The 24,472-nt window shown below is 43.5% G+C and overlaps 1 protein-coding gene across 1 annotated transcript in view; it reads right to left on the minus strand.

Moving 5' to 3' along the window:
• Positions 1-22,697, minus strand: part of UGCG (UDP-glucose ceramide glucosyltransferase) — a 36,010-nt gene extending 13,313 nt beyond the window's left edge. The window contains exon 1 of the mRNA XM_066568863.1: positions 22,572-22,697. Within this exon, the coding sequence (XP_066424960.1) occupies positions 22,572-22,669 (98 nt within the window). The 5' untranslated portion in view covers positions 22,670-22,697. The remainder of the gene's footprint in view (positions 1-22,571) is intronic.
• Between the last annotated feature and the right edge of the window lie 1,775 nt (positions 22,698-24,472).

Genomic DNA, 24,472 nt, shown 5'->3' on the forward strand with positions numbered 1-24,472 from the left:
TGGGGGAAGGAGAGGTTTTGGGTGCCTGTTGGAACCCTCTGGTGAGAGGCAGTGACCGCCCACCCTCCGCTGGGCAGAGGAGATACCTGAGGGGTCCCTTCACCCTGGGAAAAGCTTCTCCACAGCAGAGGGGGCATCACAGCCATCAAAGGCCCCAACAAAGGGGTCCCACCCCGACCCTGCACCAGAGCACTGCAGGCAATGCCACAGACCCTCAGTGTTGCAAGGGGCAGCGTCAAACTGGGCCCCTGCCAGGGGGGCACCTGGGCGCTCCCGCCTGCCCAAAGCGGGGATGAACCCACGGAATTCTGAACTCTTGGGCGTGTGGTGGCGGCAACGGGGGACCCTCACGCCAAGAAGATCAGACAGAGGGGAGCAATGGGATGTCTTTGGGACCCTCAGATGGGTGACATGCTTCCACCTAACCCCTGTCACTCTCCCCCTGTTCCCCCCAACCAACATGCACACCTCTTTTTCTTTTTCTTTCTTTCCTCTTCCTTTCTCTTTGCCTCTTTTACTATTACATAGAAAATACATCTTTTTTTTGGTACCAATATCTAACCTCCTTCGGTTTAAATCACATTTTTTGGGTATATTTCAAATCTTTCTGGGTCCAATCTCTTTTATTCACAGAGGCTTCATTTCCTTTGGTTTTCTGTGGTAAACCACCTTGTAACAATGGGCAAGTATACAATCGAATTTGCATCAAGAAAATACATATACACAAATAACTGAAGGACAAGTGTCCGCAGAAACAAAATTTGCAAATTAACATATCTACTGCATACTGCAATTCTCTACCATGCAGAGCAGTCAGACTGAAAGACTATTTTCTTGTAATATGTATCTAATGATATCAATTCTCATCTTCACCAAGTAAAATTACTGAACTATGAAGAAGATCCAGTAAGAGACAAGAATCCAGTAGATCTCTCGATTTTTTTTTCCCCTGATGTGGGACAGTGGCATTTGATACCTAATCAGCCCCAGCCAGCATGTTTGCCTTTAGGCAGGTGACTGGCTAGACATCACGAGCATAATGTTACAGAAAATAAACAATGGGTTGACCAAGAAGACAGAAGAACAAAGCAGATTATGTCCTAGTGCTGTTTTTGAGTCCAGGCCTAGGCTCTTTGGAGGTAAATTGAAATAGTCTTGCTGACCGTTTAACTGACAAGGGATGGTCAGACCAAAGGGGTAAAAAAAGCAGTAATTCAGATAGCTACCCCAGGCAGAAATTTTCCTTGCAATGTTCAAAAACAAAACAGGAAATAAGGCCTTTTGTGCCAATAAAAAGGGAGAGTGTCAAGAATGCATCTTTGACCAGGAGGGTCAAAAAGGTAACGCAAGGGACTAAAAAAAAACCTATCAGTGCATAGAGCTTTGTACAGCAACAAAAGCCATGACAAACAGGAAATACTATAAGGAAGTGTCAGTGTACTAAGTTGCAAAGACAGCTCTGTGGCAGGACTGTGGTGAATAAGCATGAAGTGAAAAAACTGCAGACTCTTGCAAGGCAACCTATTACAAACCATGCTGACACAGTATTATGAGGGCGACTGAATTACAGTAAAAGACAGAAAGAGAGAGAGAAAAACCTTGCAAAACACACAAATAAGATGCAGTGTCACAATCCATTCAGCTCTGAAGCACTATACAGTTTTGACAGCAACTGGAAGCCTGTCCCTAACATTCTATCTTAAGTAAGACTTCAGTTCATGTGCTATTCATAACACTGCACAAAAGGGGCAGCCTGCCCTTTTGAAAGCACTGAGGTATTATGACACTAAAGTAACTATGGTGCTCTGCTAGAGTCCATGTACCAAACAGCAAATTAATAGTAAACGAGATCATTTTACACTGGGGACTATTTGTGAAGTGGCATATTCTGAGAAAGAATTAAATTGACAACCTATCAGAGAAACAGGCCAACCATTAAAAAAGTTACAGTATTGAAATTCAGGCTAACATGTAACATGAAAGTCAAAATAATAGACTAAATTTAAGATTCATTAACACTGTTGATTCAAGTACATTTTAAGTAAATCTGCTACAGTATATGTACCAAAGTCTCCAAGAGAAGTAAGATGAAGATGGTGGTTTTGAGCACTAACTTGTGCTTATGCTGGTTCAGTTCTCTCAGGCATACATTGTGATTGCAAAGATCTTAATTTCTACATTACTCTGCATGTATAACACACACAGTTCAAAATCATAAGGCCAGGCAATCCTTTCTCAATACATGTTATTTTGCATTGATATTAGTTCCAAGCAGTCAAAACCTCCAATGACCTCTGAACTCTGAAACAGCTGCTGGCAGAGCAGTGTTCATAAGCACTTTCAGATAACATGTGCAAACGTAGCCAGGTTATATTTAAGCACTTTGGCACCCACATTTATTAAATTAATCAGCCTGAAGTCCCTAGGTAGTGAAACTGAATTTTTTTTATACAGTCTGGTACTGGCATACATAGATGAGGAAAGAAAAAAGAAAAAGCAGCCATATGGGAATCATGCCAAGAGCTGTAGTTTCACTATCCAGCATCATGGAAAAAGCACAAGCAAAATCTTCTCTAACTTGGTTGCTTATCACAATAATAATTAACCCACAGAAGCCCGCACCCCAGATTTCCTCTCAGCAGAGGGGAAAAAAGTCTCCAAACACAAAATCCTGACAAGTTATCACTGTTCAGAATGAATTCTTGTTAATCTGTACCAAATTATGCAACCAAAAGAAAAAGGCCAAGACAACACTTCCTCTCCCCAGCTCATAAAGGGCAGAAGAGTATTATCACAGAATGACTGGGGCTGTAAGGGACCTTAGGGCCATCTAGTTCCAATGCTCTGTCATGGGCAGGGACATCTTCCACTAAATTAGGTGGCCAACAGCCCTGCTCAACCTGGCCTTGAACATTTCCAGGGATATGGCATCCACAGCTTCTCTGGGCAACCTGTTCCAGTGCCTCACTTCCCTCACAGTAAAGAATTTCTTCTCAATATCTAATCTAACCTACTCCACCAGTTTGAAGCTACTCCCCCTTCTCTTATCGCTACGTGACCTTGTAAAAAGTCCCTCACCATATCTTCTAGCACAACTAAAAACCTTGCTACAGTAGACAAGCTGCTGGGTCTCTCAGATATACACATTTTAAACACAGCTGAAAAAAGCTCAATAGTCTTTATTCCCTCATGTCATCCTTCCCTCAGCAGCTAGTTTAACTAAAGAACTATCCTGCTGGAGGGAGATAAGTAAATCTTGATGAGAAATTTGTAACAGATACTTAAATATTGCCAGACAGCAAAACAAGATGCAGAAAGCACTTATGACATTCTTTGAAGACTGTGATTTCACAGACCATCAAGATAAGGTAGCAGATTACTACTTCTGAAAGGGACTTTTTTCCTGCTTCTACTTCTGAATTTTTAGTGATCTGAAACACCTCAAACAGGTCTTTGTGGAGTGTTGGTCTGCTATGGAATACAGGGCATAAGGTCTCATCCTAAACAGGAATAAGAAAATGTGAGATTATTCTCCTTTTGGTAACAGAAAGGTAAAAAGGATGAGCTCCTCATATCTTCTTCACTTCACATATTATATATATATATAATGAAATACACCTATCTATATAGCTATACATTTAACCATATATATATAATTAAAACACTCCCAAAAGTTGGTACCTTTATCCACAAACGAAAAAACAATGACATTTGCTACTGGTATACCACACTGGTCAGTACATTAAATAAAACTGAAAAAGACTGGAGGATTTCAAAAAGTATTACAGACAACCCCTAAATTCATGACAGTGTTAACAGCATCATTGCTTCACCAAGACTAATATTAGCAGACATAAAATCCTACCCTTAATGTAATATTATAAAGACAGTTCCATGTAAGAAGTCATAGACAGCTAACAAAAAAGTATCTCACAGCAGTAACTTTTTATACAGTCATCTGATCCTTTTAAAATTAGGTAACCAAGAATCTTTTTTATACAGAAATAGGACTTCTATATGGAAAATAATGTACGCAGAATAATGTCCTTGGGACAACTGGTTATGGGATCAGAACACAAACAGTTTCTCCTATATCCTTCCAGTTGCAAAGAAGCATGAGAGAAGAAATCACAGGAAGATCAAGCAGAATATAATACCTGGCTCTATAACTGGTGTCATCAGCTGGTGTCATTGGGTTTCTTGATCCATGATTGGTTTATGTGACACCATGGGCTACTGGCAACAGATGGGGTATACCTGTCTCAAAGAGGGGGAAAGGATTTTTGCATGGTATTATCACAGCTCATTGTAGGAGCTTTTAAGTAATTTAAAGGGGAAAGGGATAAATATCAGGCATGGTAGAAAAAAAGCTTGGGGACACTGTCAGTATTTAAGGGACAGTGTGCTAGTGAGGTCTGTCAGCTGGCCATCTCAGTGGAGGTGGGGGATTGAGATCTTTGTTGCAGCAAAGACGCAAGAGTTACTGATGTCCTAGAAACAACAGAAGTCTTTGAAAAACTGTCACAAACCTCCAAAAAAAGGTGGCAGAACTAATTGTCCACCTGAAGTGCATCTACACCAATGCATGCAGCATAGGCCACAAACAGGAGGAGCTGGAAGCCACTGCGCAGCTGGAATACTATGACATAGCCATCACCATGGAAGGACGGTGGAACAACTCAAGTGCTACAATAGCTGGCTATAAACCCTTCTCAAGGGATAAGGAGGAATAGAGAGATGGTGGGGTAGCCAGTATGTTAGAGACTGTTTTGGTTGTCTAGAGTTTAATGATGGTGATGATAGGGTTAAGTGTTTATGGGGCAGTAATCAAGGTAATAGGCCAAAAAGGCAGAAACCCAGGTGGGAGTTAGCTATAGACCACCCAACCAGGAAAAAGAGACAGATTAATTATTCTACAAGCAGCTGGGAGAAGTCTCATAATCATTAGCCCTTTTTCTCAAGGGGACTTCAATTTCATAGATGTCTGCTGGGAATACAGTAGAGCAAAGAATAAACAGTCTAGGAGGTTCCTGGAGGGTGCAGAAGATACCGATGGTGTCAGGAAGCTGAATGAGCCCATTGGGGGGCCCCCCCAGTGGATCTTTTGTTTGTGATCTGAGGACTGGTGGATGCTGGGGTGATTGGAGGCTGGCTGCAGCTCAAGAATCACAAAATTATGGAGTTTCTAATTCTTGGAAAAGTAGGAAGGGTCAGCAAAGCTGCCACTTCCAGAGGGCAGATTTTGGCCTGTTTAGGAGATTGCTCAACAGAGTACCTTGGGAGGCTATCCTCACATTCAAGAAGGAAATCCTAAAGGCACAGCCAGCAGGCTATCCCCATGTGCCAAAAGACAAGGCAAAGAAGATGAACGACCTGGCTAAAGAAGGAGCTTTGGCTGGAACTCAAGATGAAAAGGAGAGTTTATGACCTTTGAAAAACAATGCAGGCAGCTCTGGTGTCATTAAGTTTGGACAGAGAAAACTAGATGGGCCAAAACACAGCTAGAACTTGATCTTGCTACTGCCATAGAAGACAATAAAATGTACACATAAACACATTAGCAACAAGAGGAGAGCTGAGAAGAACCTCCGTCCTTTACTGGATGCAGAGGAAACGTACTGGAAAATTATATGGAAAGGCTCAGATACTGTCTTCTTTGTTTCAGTTTCTAATAGTGAAACCAGTTATTCTCCAGGTAACAAGGTCCCTGAGTGAAAAGAAAGGAATAGGGAGCAGAATGAAGGCCTCATAACCTGGGACAAACCTTAGACATACAAGTGTCTGGGGCCGGATGGGATCCATGCAAGGCTACAGAGGGAGCTCAAGAAGTGCACACCAAGCCTCTTTCGATCACTTAACCAGCAGTCCTGGCTCATGAGGGAAGCCCCAGTTTACTGGAGGCTACCTAACTGACAGCCATCTGCAAGAAAGGTTGGAAGGAGGATCCGGGGAACCAACTTCAGGCTTGTCAGCCTGACCTCAGCGCCAGGGAAGGTTCTGATGCAGATTATGAGTGCCATCATATGGCATGTACAGGACAACCTGAGGATCAGCATAGGTTTAGGAAAGGCAGGTCCTATTTGACCAACCTCATCACCTTCTGTGACAAGGTGACCCACTTGGTACATGAGGGAAGGGCCATGGATACTGTATACCTTGGCTCAGTAAGGCCACTGAAACCATTTCCCACAGCATTCTCCTGGAAGAAACTGGCTCCCCATGTCTTGGACAGATGCACTCTTTGCTGGGTTAACAACTGGTTGGATGGCCAGGCCAGAGAATGGTGGGGAATGCAGTTAAATCCAATTAGCGTCCAGTCATCAGTGGTGTTCCCCAGGGGTCAGTATCAGCTCGAGTCCTAATATCTCTATCAATTATCAGGATTAGAGGATTGAGTGCACTGTCAGTAAGTTTGCAGATGACACCAAGCTGATCTGCTGGAGGGATCTGGACAGCCTGGATTGATTGGCCAAGGCCAATTGTATGAGGTCCTGCACTTGGGTCACAACAGCCCCTGCAGAGCTGCAGGCTGGGGAGGGAGGGGCTGGAAATCAGCCCAGAGGTGAAGGATCTGGGAGTGCTGATCGACAGTGGCTGAACATGAGCCAGTCATGTGTCCATGGGGGCCAAGAAGGCCAATGGTGTCCTGGCCTGTACCAGCAATAGTGCGGCCAGCAGGACCAGGGCAGTGATTGTCCCCCTGTACGGTGGTGAGGCTGTGCCATGAGTGCTGTGTTCAGTTCTGGGTCCCTCACTACAAGAAGTACACTCAGGTGCTAGAGTGTGTCCAGAGAAGGGCAAAGGAGCTGGAGAACGGCTTGGAACACAAGTCTGATGAGAAGAGACTGAGGGAGGTGGGGGTGTTCATCCTGGAGAAAAGGAAACTTAGAAGTGACTTTATCATTCTCTACAACTCCCTGAAAGGAGACTGTAGTGACATGGGGGTCAGTCTCTGGTCCCAGCAACAAGTGACAAGACAAGAGGAAGGGCCTCAAGTTGCAGCACTGGGCTAAGTTTACATCAAATATTAGGAAAAATTTCTTCATCAAAAGGCTTAGCAAGCATTGGAATGGGCTGTCCAAGGAAGTGGCAGAGTTACCAAACTTGGAGATAGTTAAAAGGTGTGTAGATATGGGACTTATGGACACGGTTTAGTGGTGGACATGGCAGTGCTGAGTTAACAGTTGGACTTGATGATCTTGGAGAGCTTTTCCAACCTAAACTATTCTATGACTCTATATGTTGCTATGTTTCCTATGTGAATAATATTTTTTCTATATATAGTATTATATAATAAATATCTATGACTATAATTACATTTTGTATAATAAATATGTATGTGCAGGTTTTTGTCTGCATGTGAAGGTGGGAGGGATTGGCTCTAGTAGATCCCATCAGGAAGCAAAGCATGGAGGCAGAGAAACACAAGAGGACTCTGCAATTATACAAATAACATACTATTATCAAGTATCTATTTCTTATACTTCTCTGTCCAGATTTAAGCCCATAGAAATACTACTGCTGCATTACTGTGGAGGCCTACTACACTATTACTCTTTTTACAAACCTCATAGACATCAGAGACCTTTAAAAACTGAAAGACAAACAAACAGAAAACCCAGAATCACCTGTGGCCACTAGTCTCTTAGTAAACTGAAAGAATTATTGTTAAAGCAAGAATTAAACACCTTGGTCTTGTTTTAAACCTTTCTTCCCCTTGAGAGGAGCTTTATAATGTAGCTGAACCAGTTTAACTGCAGGCTACTGCTCAGAGGCACTCCCTCTTTCCCCCTTTCTCCTCTTTTTCTGGGATGTCCTGTGCTGACAACTGTCTGATCCCACAGTGAACTAGCTGAGATTCATAAACCACCACATAACTATTACTCAATATGTAATTATAGAATTTCATCAGTTCAACCTAGCAAGCTTGAAAGGATGCAGCAAGATAATCATGCTGCTTCACAGGCAGCAAAGGTCCCCCAGTAATCCTTCTGCTGTGCTGCCATCAATACCAGCCAAGCAAGACATCATGCCAGTATTGATGCACACACAATACTGCTTCAAACCACTCAGCCAACTGAAAGCTAAATCTGGATTTTGTTTTCTTCCACTTCAGATTGTCTTCTGCCAAATTAAAGTTCAGGCATCCTATGGAAGGCTGCACAAAGCTCTGGAGTATGTTCAAGAAGGCTCTGAATGTGCTGCCAAGATCACAGGAGAAGAGCAGGAATAGGGTCTCCCTCCACCTCATGCTTTAGCTGGATTTCAGAAGAGCTGAGCTGACCACAGATTTGGGTCAGGCCCCTAAAACTGTCCCATAACCAACTCCACATCACAGTTTTCCCTCACAGCACTCACTCCATTAGAGGTTGATCCTTATCTGCCAGAAAAAGCTAACTTCAGTTAATCAGTAACAGAAAACAATGCCAGTGTTCAAAAGTGACTCTTGCAGTAATACTTCAGGCATATCCCTCTTTGACCTTTCTTGACTGAAAGGAAGACATCAGCTTATAGAATTATGCCCGTGCCAGGCATCCTTGCTCAGCTGCTGGCCTGGGTCAAACCATTGCACCAGACAGTCACTGCTCTCAGAGAGGCATTCTTTCCCATCCTCCACTTTTGTCATCTGCTCACATCCAATTCAACAGCCACACGGACACATAGCAAGTCAATCCACCCACTCACCAGCCTCATAGCTACACAACCTTCAGATCCAACAAGAGGGAGGAGCAGAAACAGGCAGCTGTGGACAACAAGAAAAGGACTTAAGGGGAAACTCTAATGTAATTAAAAACATGTAACAAGTCAGTTGGCCTGGATAAAATGTTCAGAGATAGGGGGAAGTATAGGAGTCTGAAAGAAAAACATGGCAGGTGTGATTCAGGTATGCATTTTGTAGCAGAGACTTCTTGTGGCTGTCTGCCAGCAGAAAAACAGTCATAGGTTTGTGCATGCCTGCAAAACCTGAAAAAAACTGAAAACAAAAAATGCAAACCTGCCTTTTTCATGCTAGGGGTTTATGTTGAAAAGCATGTTACAGTTGAGCTTCATCACATGCCAGTTGAGTGTACAAGGCAAATAAAACACTTCATTCAATTCCAATGCATATTTTCTCCTGTCCTACACATAACCTCCACAGACAAAATGAAAGGGACCTTACAATGTAATGCACTGAAATCACTGTAGTGGAGAGGAAGAGAAATTAGAAAAAAACGTTAAGCTAAAAGAAGCTCAAAACTTTAAAAAAAAAAAAAAGAGAAAGGGTCAAATTAGAGGCCTTGAACTGGAATTGATCAAGAACAAACCTAGATTGTGACCATTGTTATTTTTCAGAAGGCGAGTGTTCTCAAAAACTAAATATCAATTTGCTTTTTCAATTTTGGAGTCATTCAATCAGTGGCTAAGAATAAGGACAAAAATCATGAAATATAGAACAGTTGAAGTCCTATCTAGTGCTATTTGCCATTTCAAATTTAAAAACTCCATGCACTACTGAAATTCTTTAGCCAGCATTTTCCAAGTATTACCATTAAGTCACATTCAGTACCTGCAACACACAACTTGATACAGTCTTTTCTAAAACAGGGGAGAATTGAATGGGGGGGATTGAAAATGCTTTTGAATCTGTTTAACAGTTTCAAGTAGAAAAAACCCTGACCTTATCTTTTAGGAGTAAGAAAGAGCAAACACTAGAGACCTCAGCTTAAAGCCAGCAAACACACTTCCCCTCCAGCTCCCCTCCCACTCCCTCAGGATAAAGTGAGAAACAAACAGCTATACAATAGGCTGTGCCTGAACCCGAAGCAATAGGAACCCTTTTACTGACCAAATCTTTGTTCACAATTCATCAAGTTGAATGGAGTTAACAAAGACATAGCAAGATGCCTACAACACATCCATTACTGCACCATGCTAAACATTAAAATAAACACACTGTTTTTCCTTGTAGTCCATCTGCAGTCTGCCATCAAAATAGCAGTTTATTCCCTGATTCTGCTTTCCCACACCCTCAGCCCACTTGTGGCTATAAAACAGGCAGCACCACAAGACAAACTGGACCAGCCTGCTGATCAAACAGGGAACTACCCCACAGAAAAAACTTGCTTGCTGATCTGAGTCACCACATAGCCGCATGCTCACTAAAGGCAGATTAGAATGGCAGAAATGTTTAGAAAGGTATAATAGAAGGAAGGGATTTGGATTATCCCCTGGAGCATCAAATCAAGATTCACTAAGGCATAGAAACAGATATGTTTTTGGAACTCCTTGCAGCAAGTACTATGCAAGTTTAGAGAACTGCTGCATCCAACACAATTGGTATTTTGTTTATGAAAGCATCTCCAGAGGATGGCCATAACTCTGGGCCAGAAAAAACCAACCACAGACGACAGCTTTTAGTACAGGATCAACCCATCAATGTTTGGGAGCTTCTAAAACACAAAGCTTTAGAACAATTTTATTTTGAGACTATTCAATTTGGTTTTCTGACTTTTATTTTGAAAACCTGTTAAGATTAAACTAGCTCAGCCTCAATTATTTCATAAGGCACAAGTTTAAATGACAACATGATTTGCTAAACATTACATCCTGTGCATCCTACAAACCCCAGGCTGCTCCTTTTGCACAGCTTTTTCCAGTTTCTTCTTCCTCAAAACTTCCAAAACAATTAACTGCCAGTAGCAGAATTATGTTAAGGCCTCATCAGGAACTATATTAACAACCATACTGCAGGGTTCCATGCCAACATTTTTTCTTTATTTCCAGTGTATGACAGTCTGATTTTTATTTCATTAACTCAGCAACAAGTGTTTCCAGAGTACAAAACAGCATACTGCTGAAAAAGACACTAAAATACCAATTCACACAAGTTTGAACACACAGTCTGGGACCACATTACCCACAGCTGGGATAATAAAAAAGCTGTACATCTTGTCTGCACTACACAATTGTCAGTGAGAGGGTCACTGCCCTCATGCTGCAAATACCTTGGAAAGATTGAATAAGTCTCCTGTATGAAACATCAGAAACTGAAGGAAGCAATTATATAAAAACAAAAATGCTTTGAAAGAAAATGTTAAGCTAAAATAACACTTCTACACTCAACATTATGTTTGACTGCATTTCGGAAGGGTAATTTTTTTTTTACATTTCTGACAGTACAAACCAGAAAAACTAACTTCACAAATTTTATCTGTCTTACGTCTACAAAAACCCCACAATACTTGGTTTGTACTGTCAAAAAGTTTACTGCCCTTACCACTACACAATCTGCACAAAAGAATCTTCTCAGAAATGTAGGCATAAAACATATGTATTATCTCTTAAAAATGCTTAAAAGGAAGTGTGAAGTAACAATTTTGAACTCAATTTTGATCCAATTTTTAACTCCAAGTATTTCAATATAAAACATGGGATATTTGCTCCATAACAGCACAGTACATGGACCAATACCTGGTTTTCATCAGCTTGAATATTTTAACAATGTATGCATATGACCAGACAAGTGACACTTCCGCTTCATAAAATAAGGTGCAGCATACTACCTATTATTAAACCAAAGCAGCAGTCATCTGGGAAATCACTACAACATGGGCAAATTGAATCAAGATCAAGGCAAGTGCTTAACAAGAATAGGACAGCTGCAAACATAAAAGTGAATCGTTAACTTCATTTACAGATTTCCTTGTCATGGACTAAATCCAAGATGAGCCCTATCAACAGAGGGGGAAGAAAACAAAACAATCTTTAGTTTGCAAAGTGGTATTTCTAAGACTGGAACTCAAGTGGTCGAAACCTGATCAGATCAGCTACCAGCACAAATGGGCAAAGATAGGTTGTTAGTTATCCTACTACTTTAATGAAAAAAGACTAGTCCACTGGAAGCACCAGGTGTTCAAAAAACTGCCATAAGAAATAAAGCAATTCCTCAGGAAAGTAGCACTGGCAAGTCCTAATCTTTCACTTAGTACAATGCATACCATCAGCTTTCTATCTTACAAGTTTATACTTGTAAGAATGTTTTTTACCTTAGTTGTCCAAAGGATAGTATAAGACTTTCTTTCTACATGCTGAAACTGAAATAATTTGATTCAGGGTATGAATTCACCCAGACTACTTATGAGAAGACATAGTCTTCAATATGTACCTCACACCTACTATTAAAAGTAATGTATATAAGAAAATGCAGAACAAGTCACCTTGCAATTAGCAAAATGAAATTTTTTTAGTCTATAGGAAAACATCTCTCACAATAAAGTAATCAATAATTTATTTTAAACAGTAGTCTTCAGTAAAATGTAAAACCAGTATTAAATGTGTCAAAATTATGGTATTTTATTTCAGTTAAAAAGCAATTTAAAAATCCTAATGAATTGTGACACCACTATTTACCATTACACCATTCTCAGGGGGTGATGGACAGAAACACTGAAGGGTGCTCTAGTAAGCAAGTAAAACTAGTTATATGCTCAGCGTGTCATAGAGCAGCTAGGACAGAATTTTTAGATTCCAATTTTTAGAGTAATTTATCATCTCGTTCTACTCATCCACCTTAATTAAAATTTGTTCTTTTATGGAAACAATTAATGTAAAACATCAACTTCTTTAAAATCTTTGTATCCTGACAAAAGCTGACCGAAAGATATTTTTCCACATCCCACTAATCATCTTCCACTCCAGCTCACGTACAAAGCAGGATGCTTTTATGCCCTATAAGAGCTCCACTAACCCAACCCATTTAATTTCCATATTACACACTCCAAATCTTAGAGCCTTCTATCTTCCCCTTCCACACAAACCACTCCAAGAGATGTGACAAGTGGGCTTTAAAATCAAAATGCATCTATTGTACTATCTTCCCTCTTCTCAACATAAGTACATCATCCACCACTGCCATGATTCCCCTCCTTTAAATGAACACTAGACAGTTTTTAGGCTTAGGTTTCTTGCATTCTGCTAAATCATTCAGGGACACTAATACCCTAATGTTTACCCCAAATAGTCTGCGTCTCATCCTCCTAACTCCCCTATTAAAGAATTGACCTGCCTTAATTGCCTTCAACATTATTGGTTTTCTCCCAAACTGTTACCACTCTCAGATTTCTGGTCCTGCACTGTTTTGCTTTCCCCATTTATCAAGCCTGTAATACAGAAACTCATCCAACCACAATCTTAGTATATAAAAAAATCACCTCCTGTTTTTTTTTTAATATTACTTCCCCTAAGGATTATCTAAATTTAAGCATTATGATTACATGGTATCAGGTAAATTTCAGCTTATTTAAAACAAGCAACACACAAAACTTACAGCTCCACGCAACCTTTCTTAGTTTATTGCTCTGTAATAGTCCAAACAGCTGCCTCAGTGTCATCTTTCACACACAAAAAAAATCATCATTTAGCAGAGGTAGGAAGGCAGCTCTGGAGGTCAGCTACTCCAAATGCCTGGCTCAAAGTGGGGTAACTCGATTAGGTTGCTAAGGACCAGCCAGTTTTTCCTGTCTCCAAGGACAGAGCTTCCACAAACTCTCCAGAATGCCTGTTTCAATATTCAGCCATGAGTGTCTTCTTTGCTTTAAAATTACAGTCTTTCACTTGAATTTGTCCTTGCTGCTTTTCATCTTGTCACACAGCACCGAGATGAGTCCTGGACCTCACACCCTTCACTCCCCCAAACAATCAGGTACTCACACACATTAACGGGATCCCTCAGAGCCTTCTCCGGGCACATTTCCAGCTCTCAGTGCCTCCTTGAGTGAAGGATGCTGCAGTCCCACCATCATCCCTGTAGCTCTAAGCCAGACTTGCTCTAGCATACCCATGACTTATACTGGAGAGACCAAAATTGTGCTCTGCACTCCAGACAGCCTTTCTGGTGCTGTGTAGAAGAGAAGGATCACCTTCCTCAACCTGCTAACAGTGCAGCAATGGCTTTCTCCACCAAAAGCATGCCACTGCTCACAATCAAACTGATGTTTGGTAGGCTGATTGGCACAAATCAGCACTCCCATGTCCTTCTCTGCCAAGCTGTTTTCAAGCCTCTCAGTCCCTAGCTTGTGCTGATGCGTGGAGTTATTTCTGCCAGGTGCAGGACATGGCATTTTCCCGTGTTGAGCTTCATAAGCTTCCCGTCAGACCATTTCTCCAGCTAGTCTGGAGAAATGGGTCTCTCTGAACTCATCTGGTGTATTAGCCACTCTCTCCAGTTCTCTACCATCAGCAAACTTGATGATCATGTCACATAGTCCACGTCATTAATGAAGATGGCAAATGGCCCCAGCAATCATTGACACCTGATCATTTTGCGCATCTCAAACTAAACATTCCTTCAATAGTTTCCATCTTCTATCACAAGCTATTATTATCATATCAATGCAACATGTACACAGCAAACTATGAAAATTTGTTTCAGCTTCAAGCAAGAGATGGAACTTAACCTTCAATTGGCACTTCCCACCTAAAGCACCCCACTTTCCTTCAGTGTTGAAAAAAATGGCTTTCACCTCTAAGTTGTTAGAGATTGTCCCACTCTGCTCTGCACTGGTGCAGCCTCACCTCAAGTCCTGTGTGCAGTTTTGGGCATAACAATACAAAAAAAAAAAAAAGATATAAAGCTATTGGAGGGCAACAAAGAAGATGAAGGGTCTGGAGGGGAAGCCTTTTGAGGACTGGCTGAGGTCACTTGGTCTGTTCAGCCTGGAGAAGAGGAGACTGAGGGCAGACCTCACTGCAGTTACAACTTCCTCCTGAGGGGAAGATGAGGGGCAGGCACTGATCTTTCTTCAATGGTGACCAGTGACAGGACCTGAGGAAATGGCATGAAGGTCAAAGAAGGTTTAGGCTGGATATTAGAAAAAAAGATTCCTCTGCAAGGACACGGTCAAAGCATCAAGTCTGCTGGAGCTAAAGAAGTGCTTGCACAACACTCTCAGGCATGTCGTTGTGACTCTCAAAGCTGGTCCTGTGCAAGAAGAAGAGCTAAACTTCTATGATCCTTGTGGGTCCCTTCCAACTCAGGATATTCTGTTTATTCTGACTTCTGTGTTTCCATACCCTATGAATTTCTTGTGTTCCTTCCCAGTAACTGTACTTGACTTCCAATCTTTGCATTGCTATCTTTCAGATTTGGCTCGCTACAATGTTGTTATCCACTTGCTGAAAACCCATACAACATGAAGTTTTATGGATGTAACACTTGCCACAAACACCTTGGGATTTCCACATAAAGTAGGGCTCACCATCAATGCACAGATTATGGGAGATAAGGGTTACTCAGGGAAAAATCAGGAAGATGAAATGTCACCTGAGATCAGACATAAGCCTCAGATAACTTTCCAATTTTTCCTGCCGCTCCAATGTCCCAGTTTATGGTCAAACACTTAAGTATGTCTTTTGCTTCCTTTTAAACCTCAAAGAATTTTTGCGAAAAGACACTGCTAATCAGGTCATGAATTTGCTTCATTCCCTGTTCCATACATACAACATCACAGACAACAATCTGTTTGTTGTTAGAGTCACCAACACTCTGCATCATCTTTGTCATCAGCTACATAACTGGAAAAACTACGTACCTTGAGGAAGATAACCTGCATAAGACATTTAAGCTCAAGTTGTTCAAGTTGAATAAAAGTTCATTTAAGTCACAGACCCAAAAACAGACATAGCATTCTGCATGTGCTAGACATATTCCAGCCACTTCCTGGAGAAGCTCCAGTAGAATCACACTTTGCAGTTTTCTGAGTTTGGTTATCATCAGGAGGCAACGGTACCTCTCACCTTATAAAGGAGTAGCTGGATTATCTCCATTAGAGTCTATCAAAGTGTTTGTTCACTTATGCCTGGTAACACTTGATAGTAACAGGAAAGTTCTCTAAACACTGCCTTTTAAATTAGATTTACGCTACAACCTACCTAGTTCCTATCTGCAACAAGATGTGTCTGCAGCAGTTCCACAAATCAAAGAAAATGCAACTTGATCATGGCTAATTGTGCAACTAGTGCTGCTCTTAAAAGCTATCTTACCCAGTCTATTGGCAGACAATGGAAAATACAAGAAAGTTTAAAAGAGGAGACAGTCCCACCAACACACAAAAAGTTGAAAGTGAGATGACAATGAGAAGCAGAGAGATTAGAGTAGGATAAACCTGGACACAAATTACAGACTGAGCAGCAAGAGATGGTCAAAGTGTAAAAAGAAAGGGCTGACAAGACAAACAGGGCCAAGAGAAACAAATTATTTTTTTCTTAAGAATTAAGTATCACAATTACTATGCAATGAGGAATTATTAACCAAAGTATTAACTTCACATTTAAAAAAAGCAGCAGTTAAACATCAGCTATGTGGAGGTTTTTGCTTAGGTTTGGAAGCCATGTTTAAGCCTTTCAATATTGCAGAAGTACCTCAGGAAACTTGAGCTTTATGCATCTGTGCAAACTGAATTTCCTCCTAGTGTCCATACACACAATATTAATTACTTTTAGTTACGTCTGGGTTTTTTATTATCTGTATATGTTTCTGAAAAGTCTTGATTTTCACTCAGCAGACAAGGCCAAGTTACATCCAAAATGCCACATAAATGCAGAATTCATTATTTGTCCATTGACTACTGTAACTAAATGCTTTTTAAAATAATTTGCCTAAAACCAGCAGTATGTTTATCAATTAAGTGTCATGCATTACCCTTCCCACTTACACCTATGAACCAAGAAAATGAGCAATCTCAATATCAACTGACTGTGGCTGCCTAAAAGTGATTTCCATTAAGTGCTGTAATTAGAATTGCCACTGACAAGTGGGACAAGAACAATGAAGACTCAAAGCCAGAAGATGACTTCACATTAGTACAGGTTTTTTTACCAGATAAATAAAGACAAAAAGATAAATAGCTTTAGAGAGTTGACAAACATTATGTAACATCTTTAATATCATTAGTGAGGACCCAGACAATGGGATCAAGTGCACAGTATGTTCACAATGACACTAAATAGGCCAGGAGTGTTGATTTGCTGGAGGGTAGGAAGAACTCTGGAGAGGGATCTGGATCAATAGGCCAGGAGCAATTGTGAGGTGGTGTTCCACCAAGGTGGAAATAGTGGGGGGTGTGAGTGAGCTGCTGCGGGTGCTTAATTTCTACTGGGCTTAAGCCATGGCAGTGGTTCAACAAGGTGAACTGCTGGGTCGTGCTCAGGAGTCAGACAACCCCATGCAGTGCTACATGCTGAGGGCAGAGTAGCTGGAAAGCTGCCCAGTAGAAAGGGACTGGGAGGTCCTGATCAACACCTGCCTGCACATGAGCCAGACATGTGTCCAGGAGGCCAAGAAAGCCAATGGAATCCCGGCTTATATCAGAAATAGTGTGGTCAGCAGGACCAGGGCTGACCAGGGCTGCCAAGAGTGACTGTCCCTCCTGGCATTGGTGAGGTCACACCTTGTACCCTGTGTTCAGTTTTGGGCCTCCCACAAGGAAGACACTGAGGTGCTGGAGCTTGTCTAGAGACAGGCAACAAAGGCAAAGAAGGGTCTGGAGAGTAAGTCTTGTGAGAAGCAGCTGGGGGAGCTGGGGTTGTTCAGAGTGGAGAAGAGGAGGTTCAGGGACATCTTATTGCTCTTTACAACTCTGAAAGCAGGGTATATAGCCAGGTGGGGGTTGGTGTCTTCTAGGCAACTACTGACAGGACAAGTGGACATGGCCTTAGGCTTTGTCAGAGGAAGTTCAGATTGGATATCAGGAAGAACTTCTTCACAGAAAGGGTTGTCAAGCATTGGAATGGACTGCCCAGGGAGGTTGCAGTGTCACCTTTCCCACGGATATTCAAGAAATGGACATAGCACTTGGTGCTAAGGCTTAATTGATGAGATGGTGATCAGTCAAAGGTTGGAATCAATGATCTTGAAGGTCTTTTCTAACCCAGGTGTTTCTGTGTTTCAAACCCATTCAAAGTGGAGGAAGGAGGTGGCAAGAATCAGATTTCGCAAATACAGAATGGAAGAACATTCCTTAGATATCCAAAGCCTACAACTTTGAATGCAAGTACAGTATAAACCAATGCAGAAGAAATACTGTCTTGATCTTAATCACAACAACTACTGAGAGCATTTCAAGACAAAAAAGCTTACTTTCTTGAATAACTCCATTTACCTACTTAAGTCACACATTCTAAGTGCTTTACTAAATCAAACTTCCTAAATACCAATGGGAAACCACAGAAGGATGACTGTCTAGTCCACAACAGCTTTACTGACATGTTACAACATTATCTTAATACTCCAGTGGCACATATGAGACCTTCCAACTCTCCAACAGAGCATGGCTACACACAGTGCAGACTGAGTACAAGCAGTACCTCAATGACTTCAAAAAAATTAAACCAACAATACTGTCTGTAAGGAGAAAACAGGAAGACTACTTTCATCCTTCTTCTTTACTGCCTGTAATAGGAACAATGTGTTATTCACTATATGCCAAATATCATCTAATTCTATTTTAATACAGCATCTTCCGACATAAAAAGCAGTTTCTGTCCATAAGTGAAGATCCTTTCTTACCTCAGGGGTCTCAGAAGAGGTACAGTGTGCTGTGTCTGCCATCCAGAATAAAACTAGTCTCTATGAGATGGAGGGCACTAGTAACAGTGCCCAGCCACCAGCATTTTCAGCCATAACACCAGCAATCATCATTTATCTGGAGCCCTTTCCCCCTAAACACGCTTCAGCATTCAAAGCAAATACCACTGATCACCTCCTTCACCTTCCCTTCACAGGACTACCTTGCTTGCAGGAGCAGACAATTCCTTCATGCACGGCTCCATCAGACAACCTCCCAGCCATCCTCCCTCACACAGGGCAATGCTAACAAGTGGCACACGCTCCAAAAGCACAGTGCCCTCTCCAGCCATCGGCTACATCCCACCACCTACTGTTTTCCAGCACCACCACAGATGCTGCAAGGACAGTTGCTTGGGATGGTGTCCCCCACTTCTTTATTTTCACTTCAGAGGGCAGCTGTGTGGTCACACTGTGGGAAGCTGCAGTCCTTTTTCCTCAGATCTGCCAAATCACTGTAACCAGGGCAGCTCCTCCACAGCTGCCTGTGAACCTAGAACAGTTTGCAATTTGGTCACCTCAGTGCTACCAGCTGCTCACTTCCAACCACTGGACACTGTTTTGCTGAACTGAACTCTAAATATCCCCATTGCCATCAGCCCATTACTCTGTCAAAGACAGCTTCTGACTCTGGCCCTACTGAGATGGCAATTCCAGAGCCCTGCGGGAAGCAGACTAGGGGCCTCAGAGGCTGAGACTGGATCACCCCAGTTCTTACCCACTCCATCCACAACTGACAAGTTTTCCACCTATTAACATACAATTTATACATGCACTTGTAATTCCCATTAACAAAAAACACAAATCCTTCCAGATTTCATACCACTGCAAATACTCTAGATGCAGGCCATACCAGGTCCAGCTACTGCTTGGATGCCCCACCAATTACTGCCACAGACAAAACTGCCTCAACTCAGGCAATTCAATTTAAACTACTGGCAATCATCAGGCAACTAATTATCAATTTGGGTATTGAGGAAAAAAAGACAACCTAACTTTTAGGGAAGTACCTTTTGTCCTCCTTCCCCAGGCTCTGCTTCAGTAAGAAACATTTCCCCCTCACCCTTCTATCTGAACTGCTCATTTGCGTGGTTCCTTACCCTCAGTCCCTCCCCAGCCCTTCAGCAAGATGACACAGGAGGCAAGGGTCAGCACATAATGGTTTTTCTTGCCATGCCTTACTTCTTACTCGTTTTCTTCCACTACTTGTTTTTCTTAAACTGTTACTCTGCTCTAGCAGGTGTGACTGCTCACGAGTGACTGCTGTACAGGTTGCAATCCCTTTGGCAGAGTCTGTGCCTCAGTATGGGCCTGCCACAGGCTGCAGTCTCCTCAGGGGAGAGTCAACCATGGGGCTTTAGCCCCTCAGGGCATCTCTCCAACAGCATGGGTTGCCCACAGGTTACAGTCCCTTCAGGAATGCCTTACCTGCAGCCCGCAGTGCACTCAGGAGTGCCCCTGCTCCAGTACTGCCTCCACAGGAGGCAGTCCCTTTGAGGGCATAGCTCCTGTGGCATTGTCTGCCCAAAAGTGTACTCTTTCCTCTAGCTCTTCCCTGTTCTTTCTTCTCACATCTCTTAGCATATCTCATCCTTCTGCCTCTTGTTTATCCTCTTGCACGTCTTCCCCATTTGTGTCTCCCGCCCATTTCAGTTGTCACTTATTAATAAAAGAGTTCTGAGCAGTAGCACCACACATGCTCACTTGACAGGTTAAGATTTAAGCATGCAAGGGACAGTTTTAATCATCTTTAAAGCTGACCAAAATCAGCCATGCCCAAAGTAGTCTCTTTGCCCACTAAGCACCCTTTCTGCCCCCCAGTGAAATCCTGCCATTTGGGTCAAAGGTAACCCATACAGGTATTTTTCAAGAAAGAAGTTAATTGTCCAAGTGAATATAAGATCTAAGGATAACTGAACTACAGTAGAAGAAAATAAAACTAATCAGAGCTTATTAGTGACTTGACATTTAAAAAAACAAACACCCCCCAAAAAAACCAACCAACAACAAAACCAGAAAAGAAGAGAAAAGGAAGCAGAAGCAAATCTTTGGTATCCATAAGTTCAATTCAGAAAGTGTGGATTGCATGAGTGAAGAGTGAAGTGGATTGAGAACTGGCTGAACAGCAGATCCCAGAGTCACAATCAGTGGCACAGGCTCTGGCTGGAGGCCTATCACTCATGATGACCCCCAAGGTCCAATAGAGGGCCCAGTCTTGCTTAATTTATCCATCAATGGCTTGGATGAAGGGCAGAGGCCTCCTCAGCAATTTCACTGACAACACAAAGCTGGGAGCAGTGGCCGATAGCCCAGAGGGCTGTGCAGCCCTTCAGAAGGACCTCAGCAGCCTGGAGAGATGGGCACAGAGGAACCTTCTGAAATTCAGCCAAGGCAAGGGCAGGGTCCTGCAGCTGGGGAGGAACAACCCCAGGCACCAGCACAGCCTGGGGGTGACCTGCTGGGAAGCAGCTCTGTGGAGAAGGAGCTGCGGGTCCTGTGGACAACAAGCTCTCCATGAGCCAGCAGTGCCCTGGTGGCCAAGAAGGCAGTGACATCCTGGGCTGCATCATGAAGAGCAGTGCCAGCAGGTCAAGGGAGGTGATCCCACCCCTCTACTCAGCCCTGGAGAGCCTCACCTGGAATGCTGTGTCCAATTCTGGGATCCTCAGTAAAAGAGACAATAGAGAGTGTCCAGCACAGAACTCTGAAGATGATTAAGGGACTGGAGCATCCCTCATATAAGGAAAGGCTGAGAGAGCTGGGGCTGTTCAATGTTGAAAAGAGATGACTGAAAGGGGACCCAATCAGTGTCTATGAGCATCTGAAAAGAGGGTGGCAAGAAGACGGAGCCAGGCCCTTCTCAGTGGTACCAAGCAACAGGACAAAAGGCAGAAACCAGTGCACAGGAAGTTCCACCTATTAGAAAGGGCTTCATTATTGCGCAGGTGACTGAGCACTGGAACAGGCTGCCCAGAGAGTTTGTGGAGTCTCCCCCACTGGAGATATTCAAGAATCATCTGGACACAGTCCTGTGCTATGTACTTTAAGATTAACAGATTATCCACTGTGGTCTTTTCCAACCTGACCCATTCTGTGAGCTTTGCTTTCAGTAAGGGCTGAGGTTTATCACAGGTACCTATCAGATGCAGTAGAGCCACAAGAAAGGAGAACAGATAAGCATAAAGAAAGCAAACAGAAATTCAGGTATTTTCTAATCCTAGTAGTGATGCAAGAATGGCCTTTTACTTAAGAGAGCAAAACAACTATCTACAAAGAGATGCATTCTTAATCCTTTCCCCACATGCCCATAGAAAATTCCTCTGCCAGGTTCTATCTGCTTTGTCAGTTACTAAAATGCAAACACTGCTCACAAACTCTAAAGGCATTTTTACTTGGACTTATCCAAGAAGAATCTGACTCACTACATATACTTGTTTTACTAGCACTATCATTATTTCTCAATACAAAAAGAAGTGTGCTTATGGCTGGCACAGAGTACTGTGCTCTTTTAGTTGTTCTGCCGTACAGCCTTTGCAGTTAAAAATCATACATTTTGTAAGTCCTGTGCACCCTGGTCACCCAGTACCACCGGGAAAGCCACACTTTACAAGTCTATATCAGAATACGACAAACACTAAGCCTTCCCCAGCAGCACTGAGAGCTACGGAGCAAAGATCACCGCACAGCGCAAGAGGCAGAAAACCAGAGGACGGTTTCTACCCGAAGACCGACGGCAGGGATACAGCCGTGCCCTAAGCACGGCCATCCCGACCCCCGGGTCTCTCGACGGGGTCTGCGGGGGCCACACCGCAGGCAGGCGGGTCCCCGGCTGACACCCGGGGCAGGGGAGCCGCCAGCCCGGGGCGGAGGCGGCGCGGCGGACGGGGCCCGCTCCGCGGGCGCTTCGGGCACGATGGCGGGTGGGTGACGGAACAACGCCAGCGCCATCCCCCCGCACCCCAGCGCTTACGTGTAGATGATGGACATGAAGTGCATGAGCCAGAGCACGACGAAGAGGATAAGCCCGAAGATGGCGAGTCCCTCCGAGGCCAGGGCCAGCACCGCCATCCCCGGGGGGCGCGGCGGCCCGGACAGGAGCCGGCGGCGGAGCGGAGCGAGGCGGGGGCGCGGGCAGCCCGGGGGCGGCGGTTGCTGCGGGCGGGCTCTGGGGACGCCGCTGCTGCTCCGCACCGGCCTGCGCGCGGCAGCCACTGGCGCACCGAGAGCCGCCGCCGCCGCCTTTCTGTCAGCGCAGGAGGCGGGGCGGGCGGGCACATCCGTTACCGGCCCCCGCCCGCCGCCGCTGCCGCCTGACCTTGGGTCCGTCCCCCTCGAGCCCGTCCCCCTCGGGCCGCCCAGGGAGGTGCGGGGCCGCGGCCGCAGGCGAAGGGTGGCGGTGCCCCGCCCCGCCCGCTCCGGCCGCCGGGGAGGGGTGCGGGCGCGGCGGAGGCGCTGGTTCCATGTCGTCCAACTTTGGTGTTGGCCGCTGAGGAGATGGTAGCCCTTTGTGCACAGAGGTGGGGATCGGGGGCAGACGGATATTGTCGGTGTTGCCGAGCATCTCTGAGCAGAGGCTGTGGGAGCTGGAGCTGTTCAGTCTGGAAAAGACAAGACTGAGAGGGAATCTCATTAATGGATATAAATATCTCAAAAGGGAGTGCCAACACCAAGGTGTCAGAGTCTTTTCAGCGAGGCCCAGTGACAGAACAGGGAACAGTGGCCATAAACTAAATCAGAAGTTTCACCAAGAAGTTCATCTCAACGTGAGAAAGAACTTCTTTACACAGGTAGAGCACTGGAACAGTCTATGCAAGGAGGTCATGGAGTCTCCTTGTCCCAAGACATTCTAAACCCACCTCCACTTGTTCCTGATTCACCTGTTCTAGGTGACCCTGCCTTGGCAGGGGTGCTGGACAGGATGATCTCCAGAGGTGTTTTCCAACACAAACTGCTTTCTGATTCAGAGATCTAGTACAGGGGGGCTGATATTGGGCTGCATGGCCTTTGTTATTTTTCTTTATTGCTTTTGAGTCCAAACACTTTCTTGGTGATGTTGAATGCCGTAGGATGGGATTGCTATTTCTAGCATAGGTGTGCACCTCTGAGTGGCTGGGAGCACTGAACTCTGTGAGTCAGAGCAGGTGCTCCAAGGACTGGGGCAATTCAGCAGTCATACTGCCATCTGTGGAGCCCAAGCAGTGCTAATGCAACCTGGTGACTACCAGCCTTGGCTACGTTTGAGTTAGCATCCAGTTAATGAAAGAGTCAGTTGCTCATTCCTAATCCTCTGAGCCAGCTATTCTTGCCTCTATTTCATTACAGTGTTAATGGCAGTTACTATTACTGTGATGTGGCTCCATTCTCCATTTCTGAGGGGGTTCATATGCAGAAACACACTTCTGCTTTCTTTTACAGTTCAGTATTTTTGATCTGGGGTCAGAAATATAAATTTATCTTTTTTTTTTTTTTTTTTTTTTTTTTTTTTTTTTTTTTGCTTATTGTGTAATAGGCAAACATGCATTGCATTAACTGTTTTAAATTTAACTCCATTAATCTGGGGTATGCTGTGGGAGGATAAAATGACTTGACTGGCTGTTCCTTGACTATACTGAGCTTGCCAGAATAAGAATAGCCTTACATAAGACACTATGTTTACCTGTACATGAGAAGGTGTACTTTTTCTCAGGAGTCTTCACCAATAACACAAGCTGAACATTGCAATGTATGTATGTTCTCTAGTTTTTTTTTTTCTTCCACAGCTCTCTCTTATTAATGTAGGTTCAGGAGTGTTCATAAATTCTGCTGAGAACTCAGTTATGGTTTTGAAAAGTATTATAGCCACCACAATAACTATAGAAAGAATTTGGTTTC

This window comes from Molothrus aeneus, chromosome Z, assembly GCF_037042795.1.
Source record: "Molothrus aeneus isolate 106 chromosome Z, BPBGC_Maene_1.0, whole genome shotgun sequence".
NCBI lineage: Eukaryota > Metazoa > Chordata > Aves > Passeriformes > Icteridae > Molothrus > Molothrus aeneus.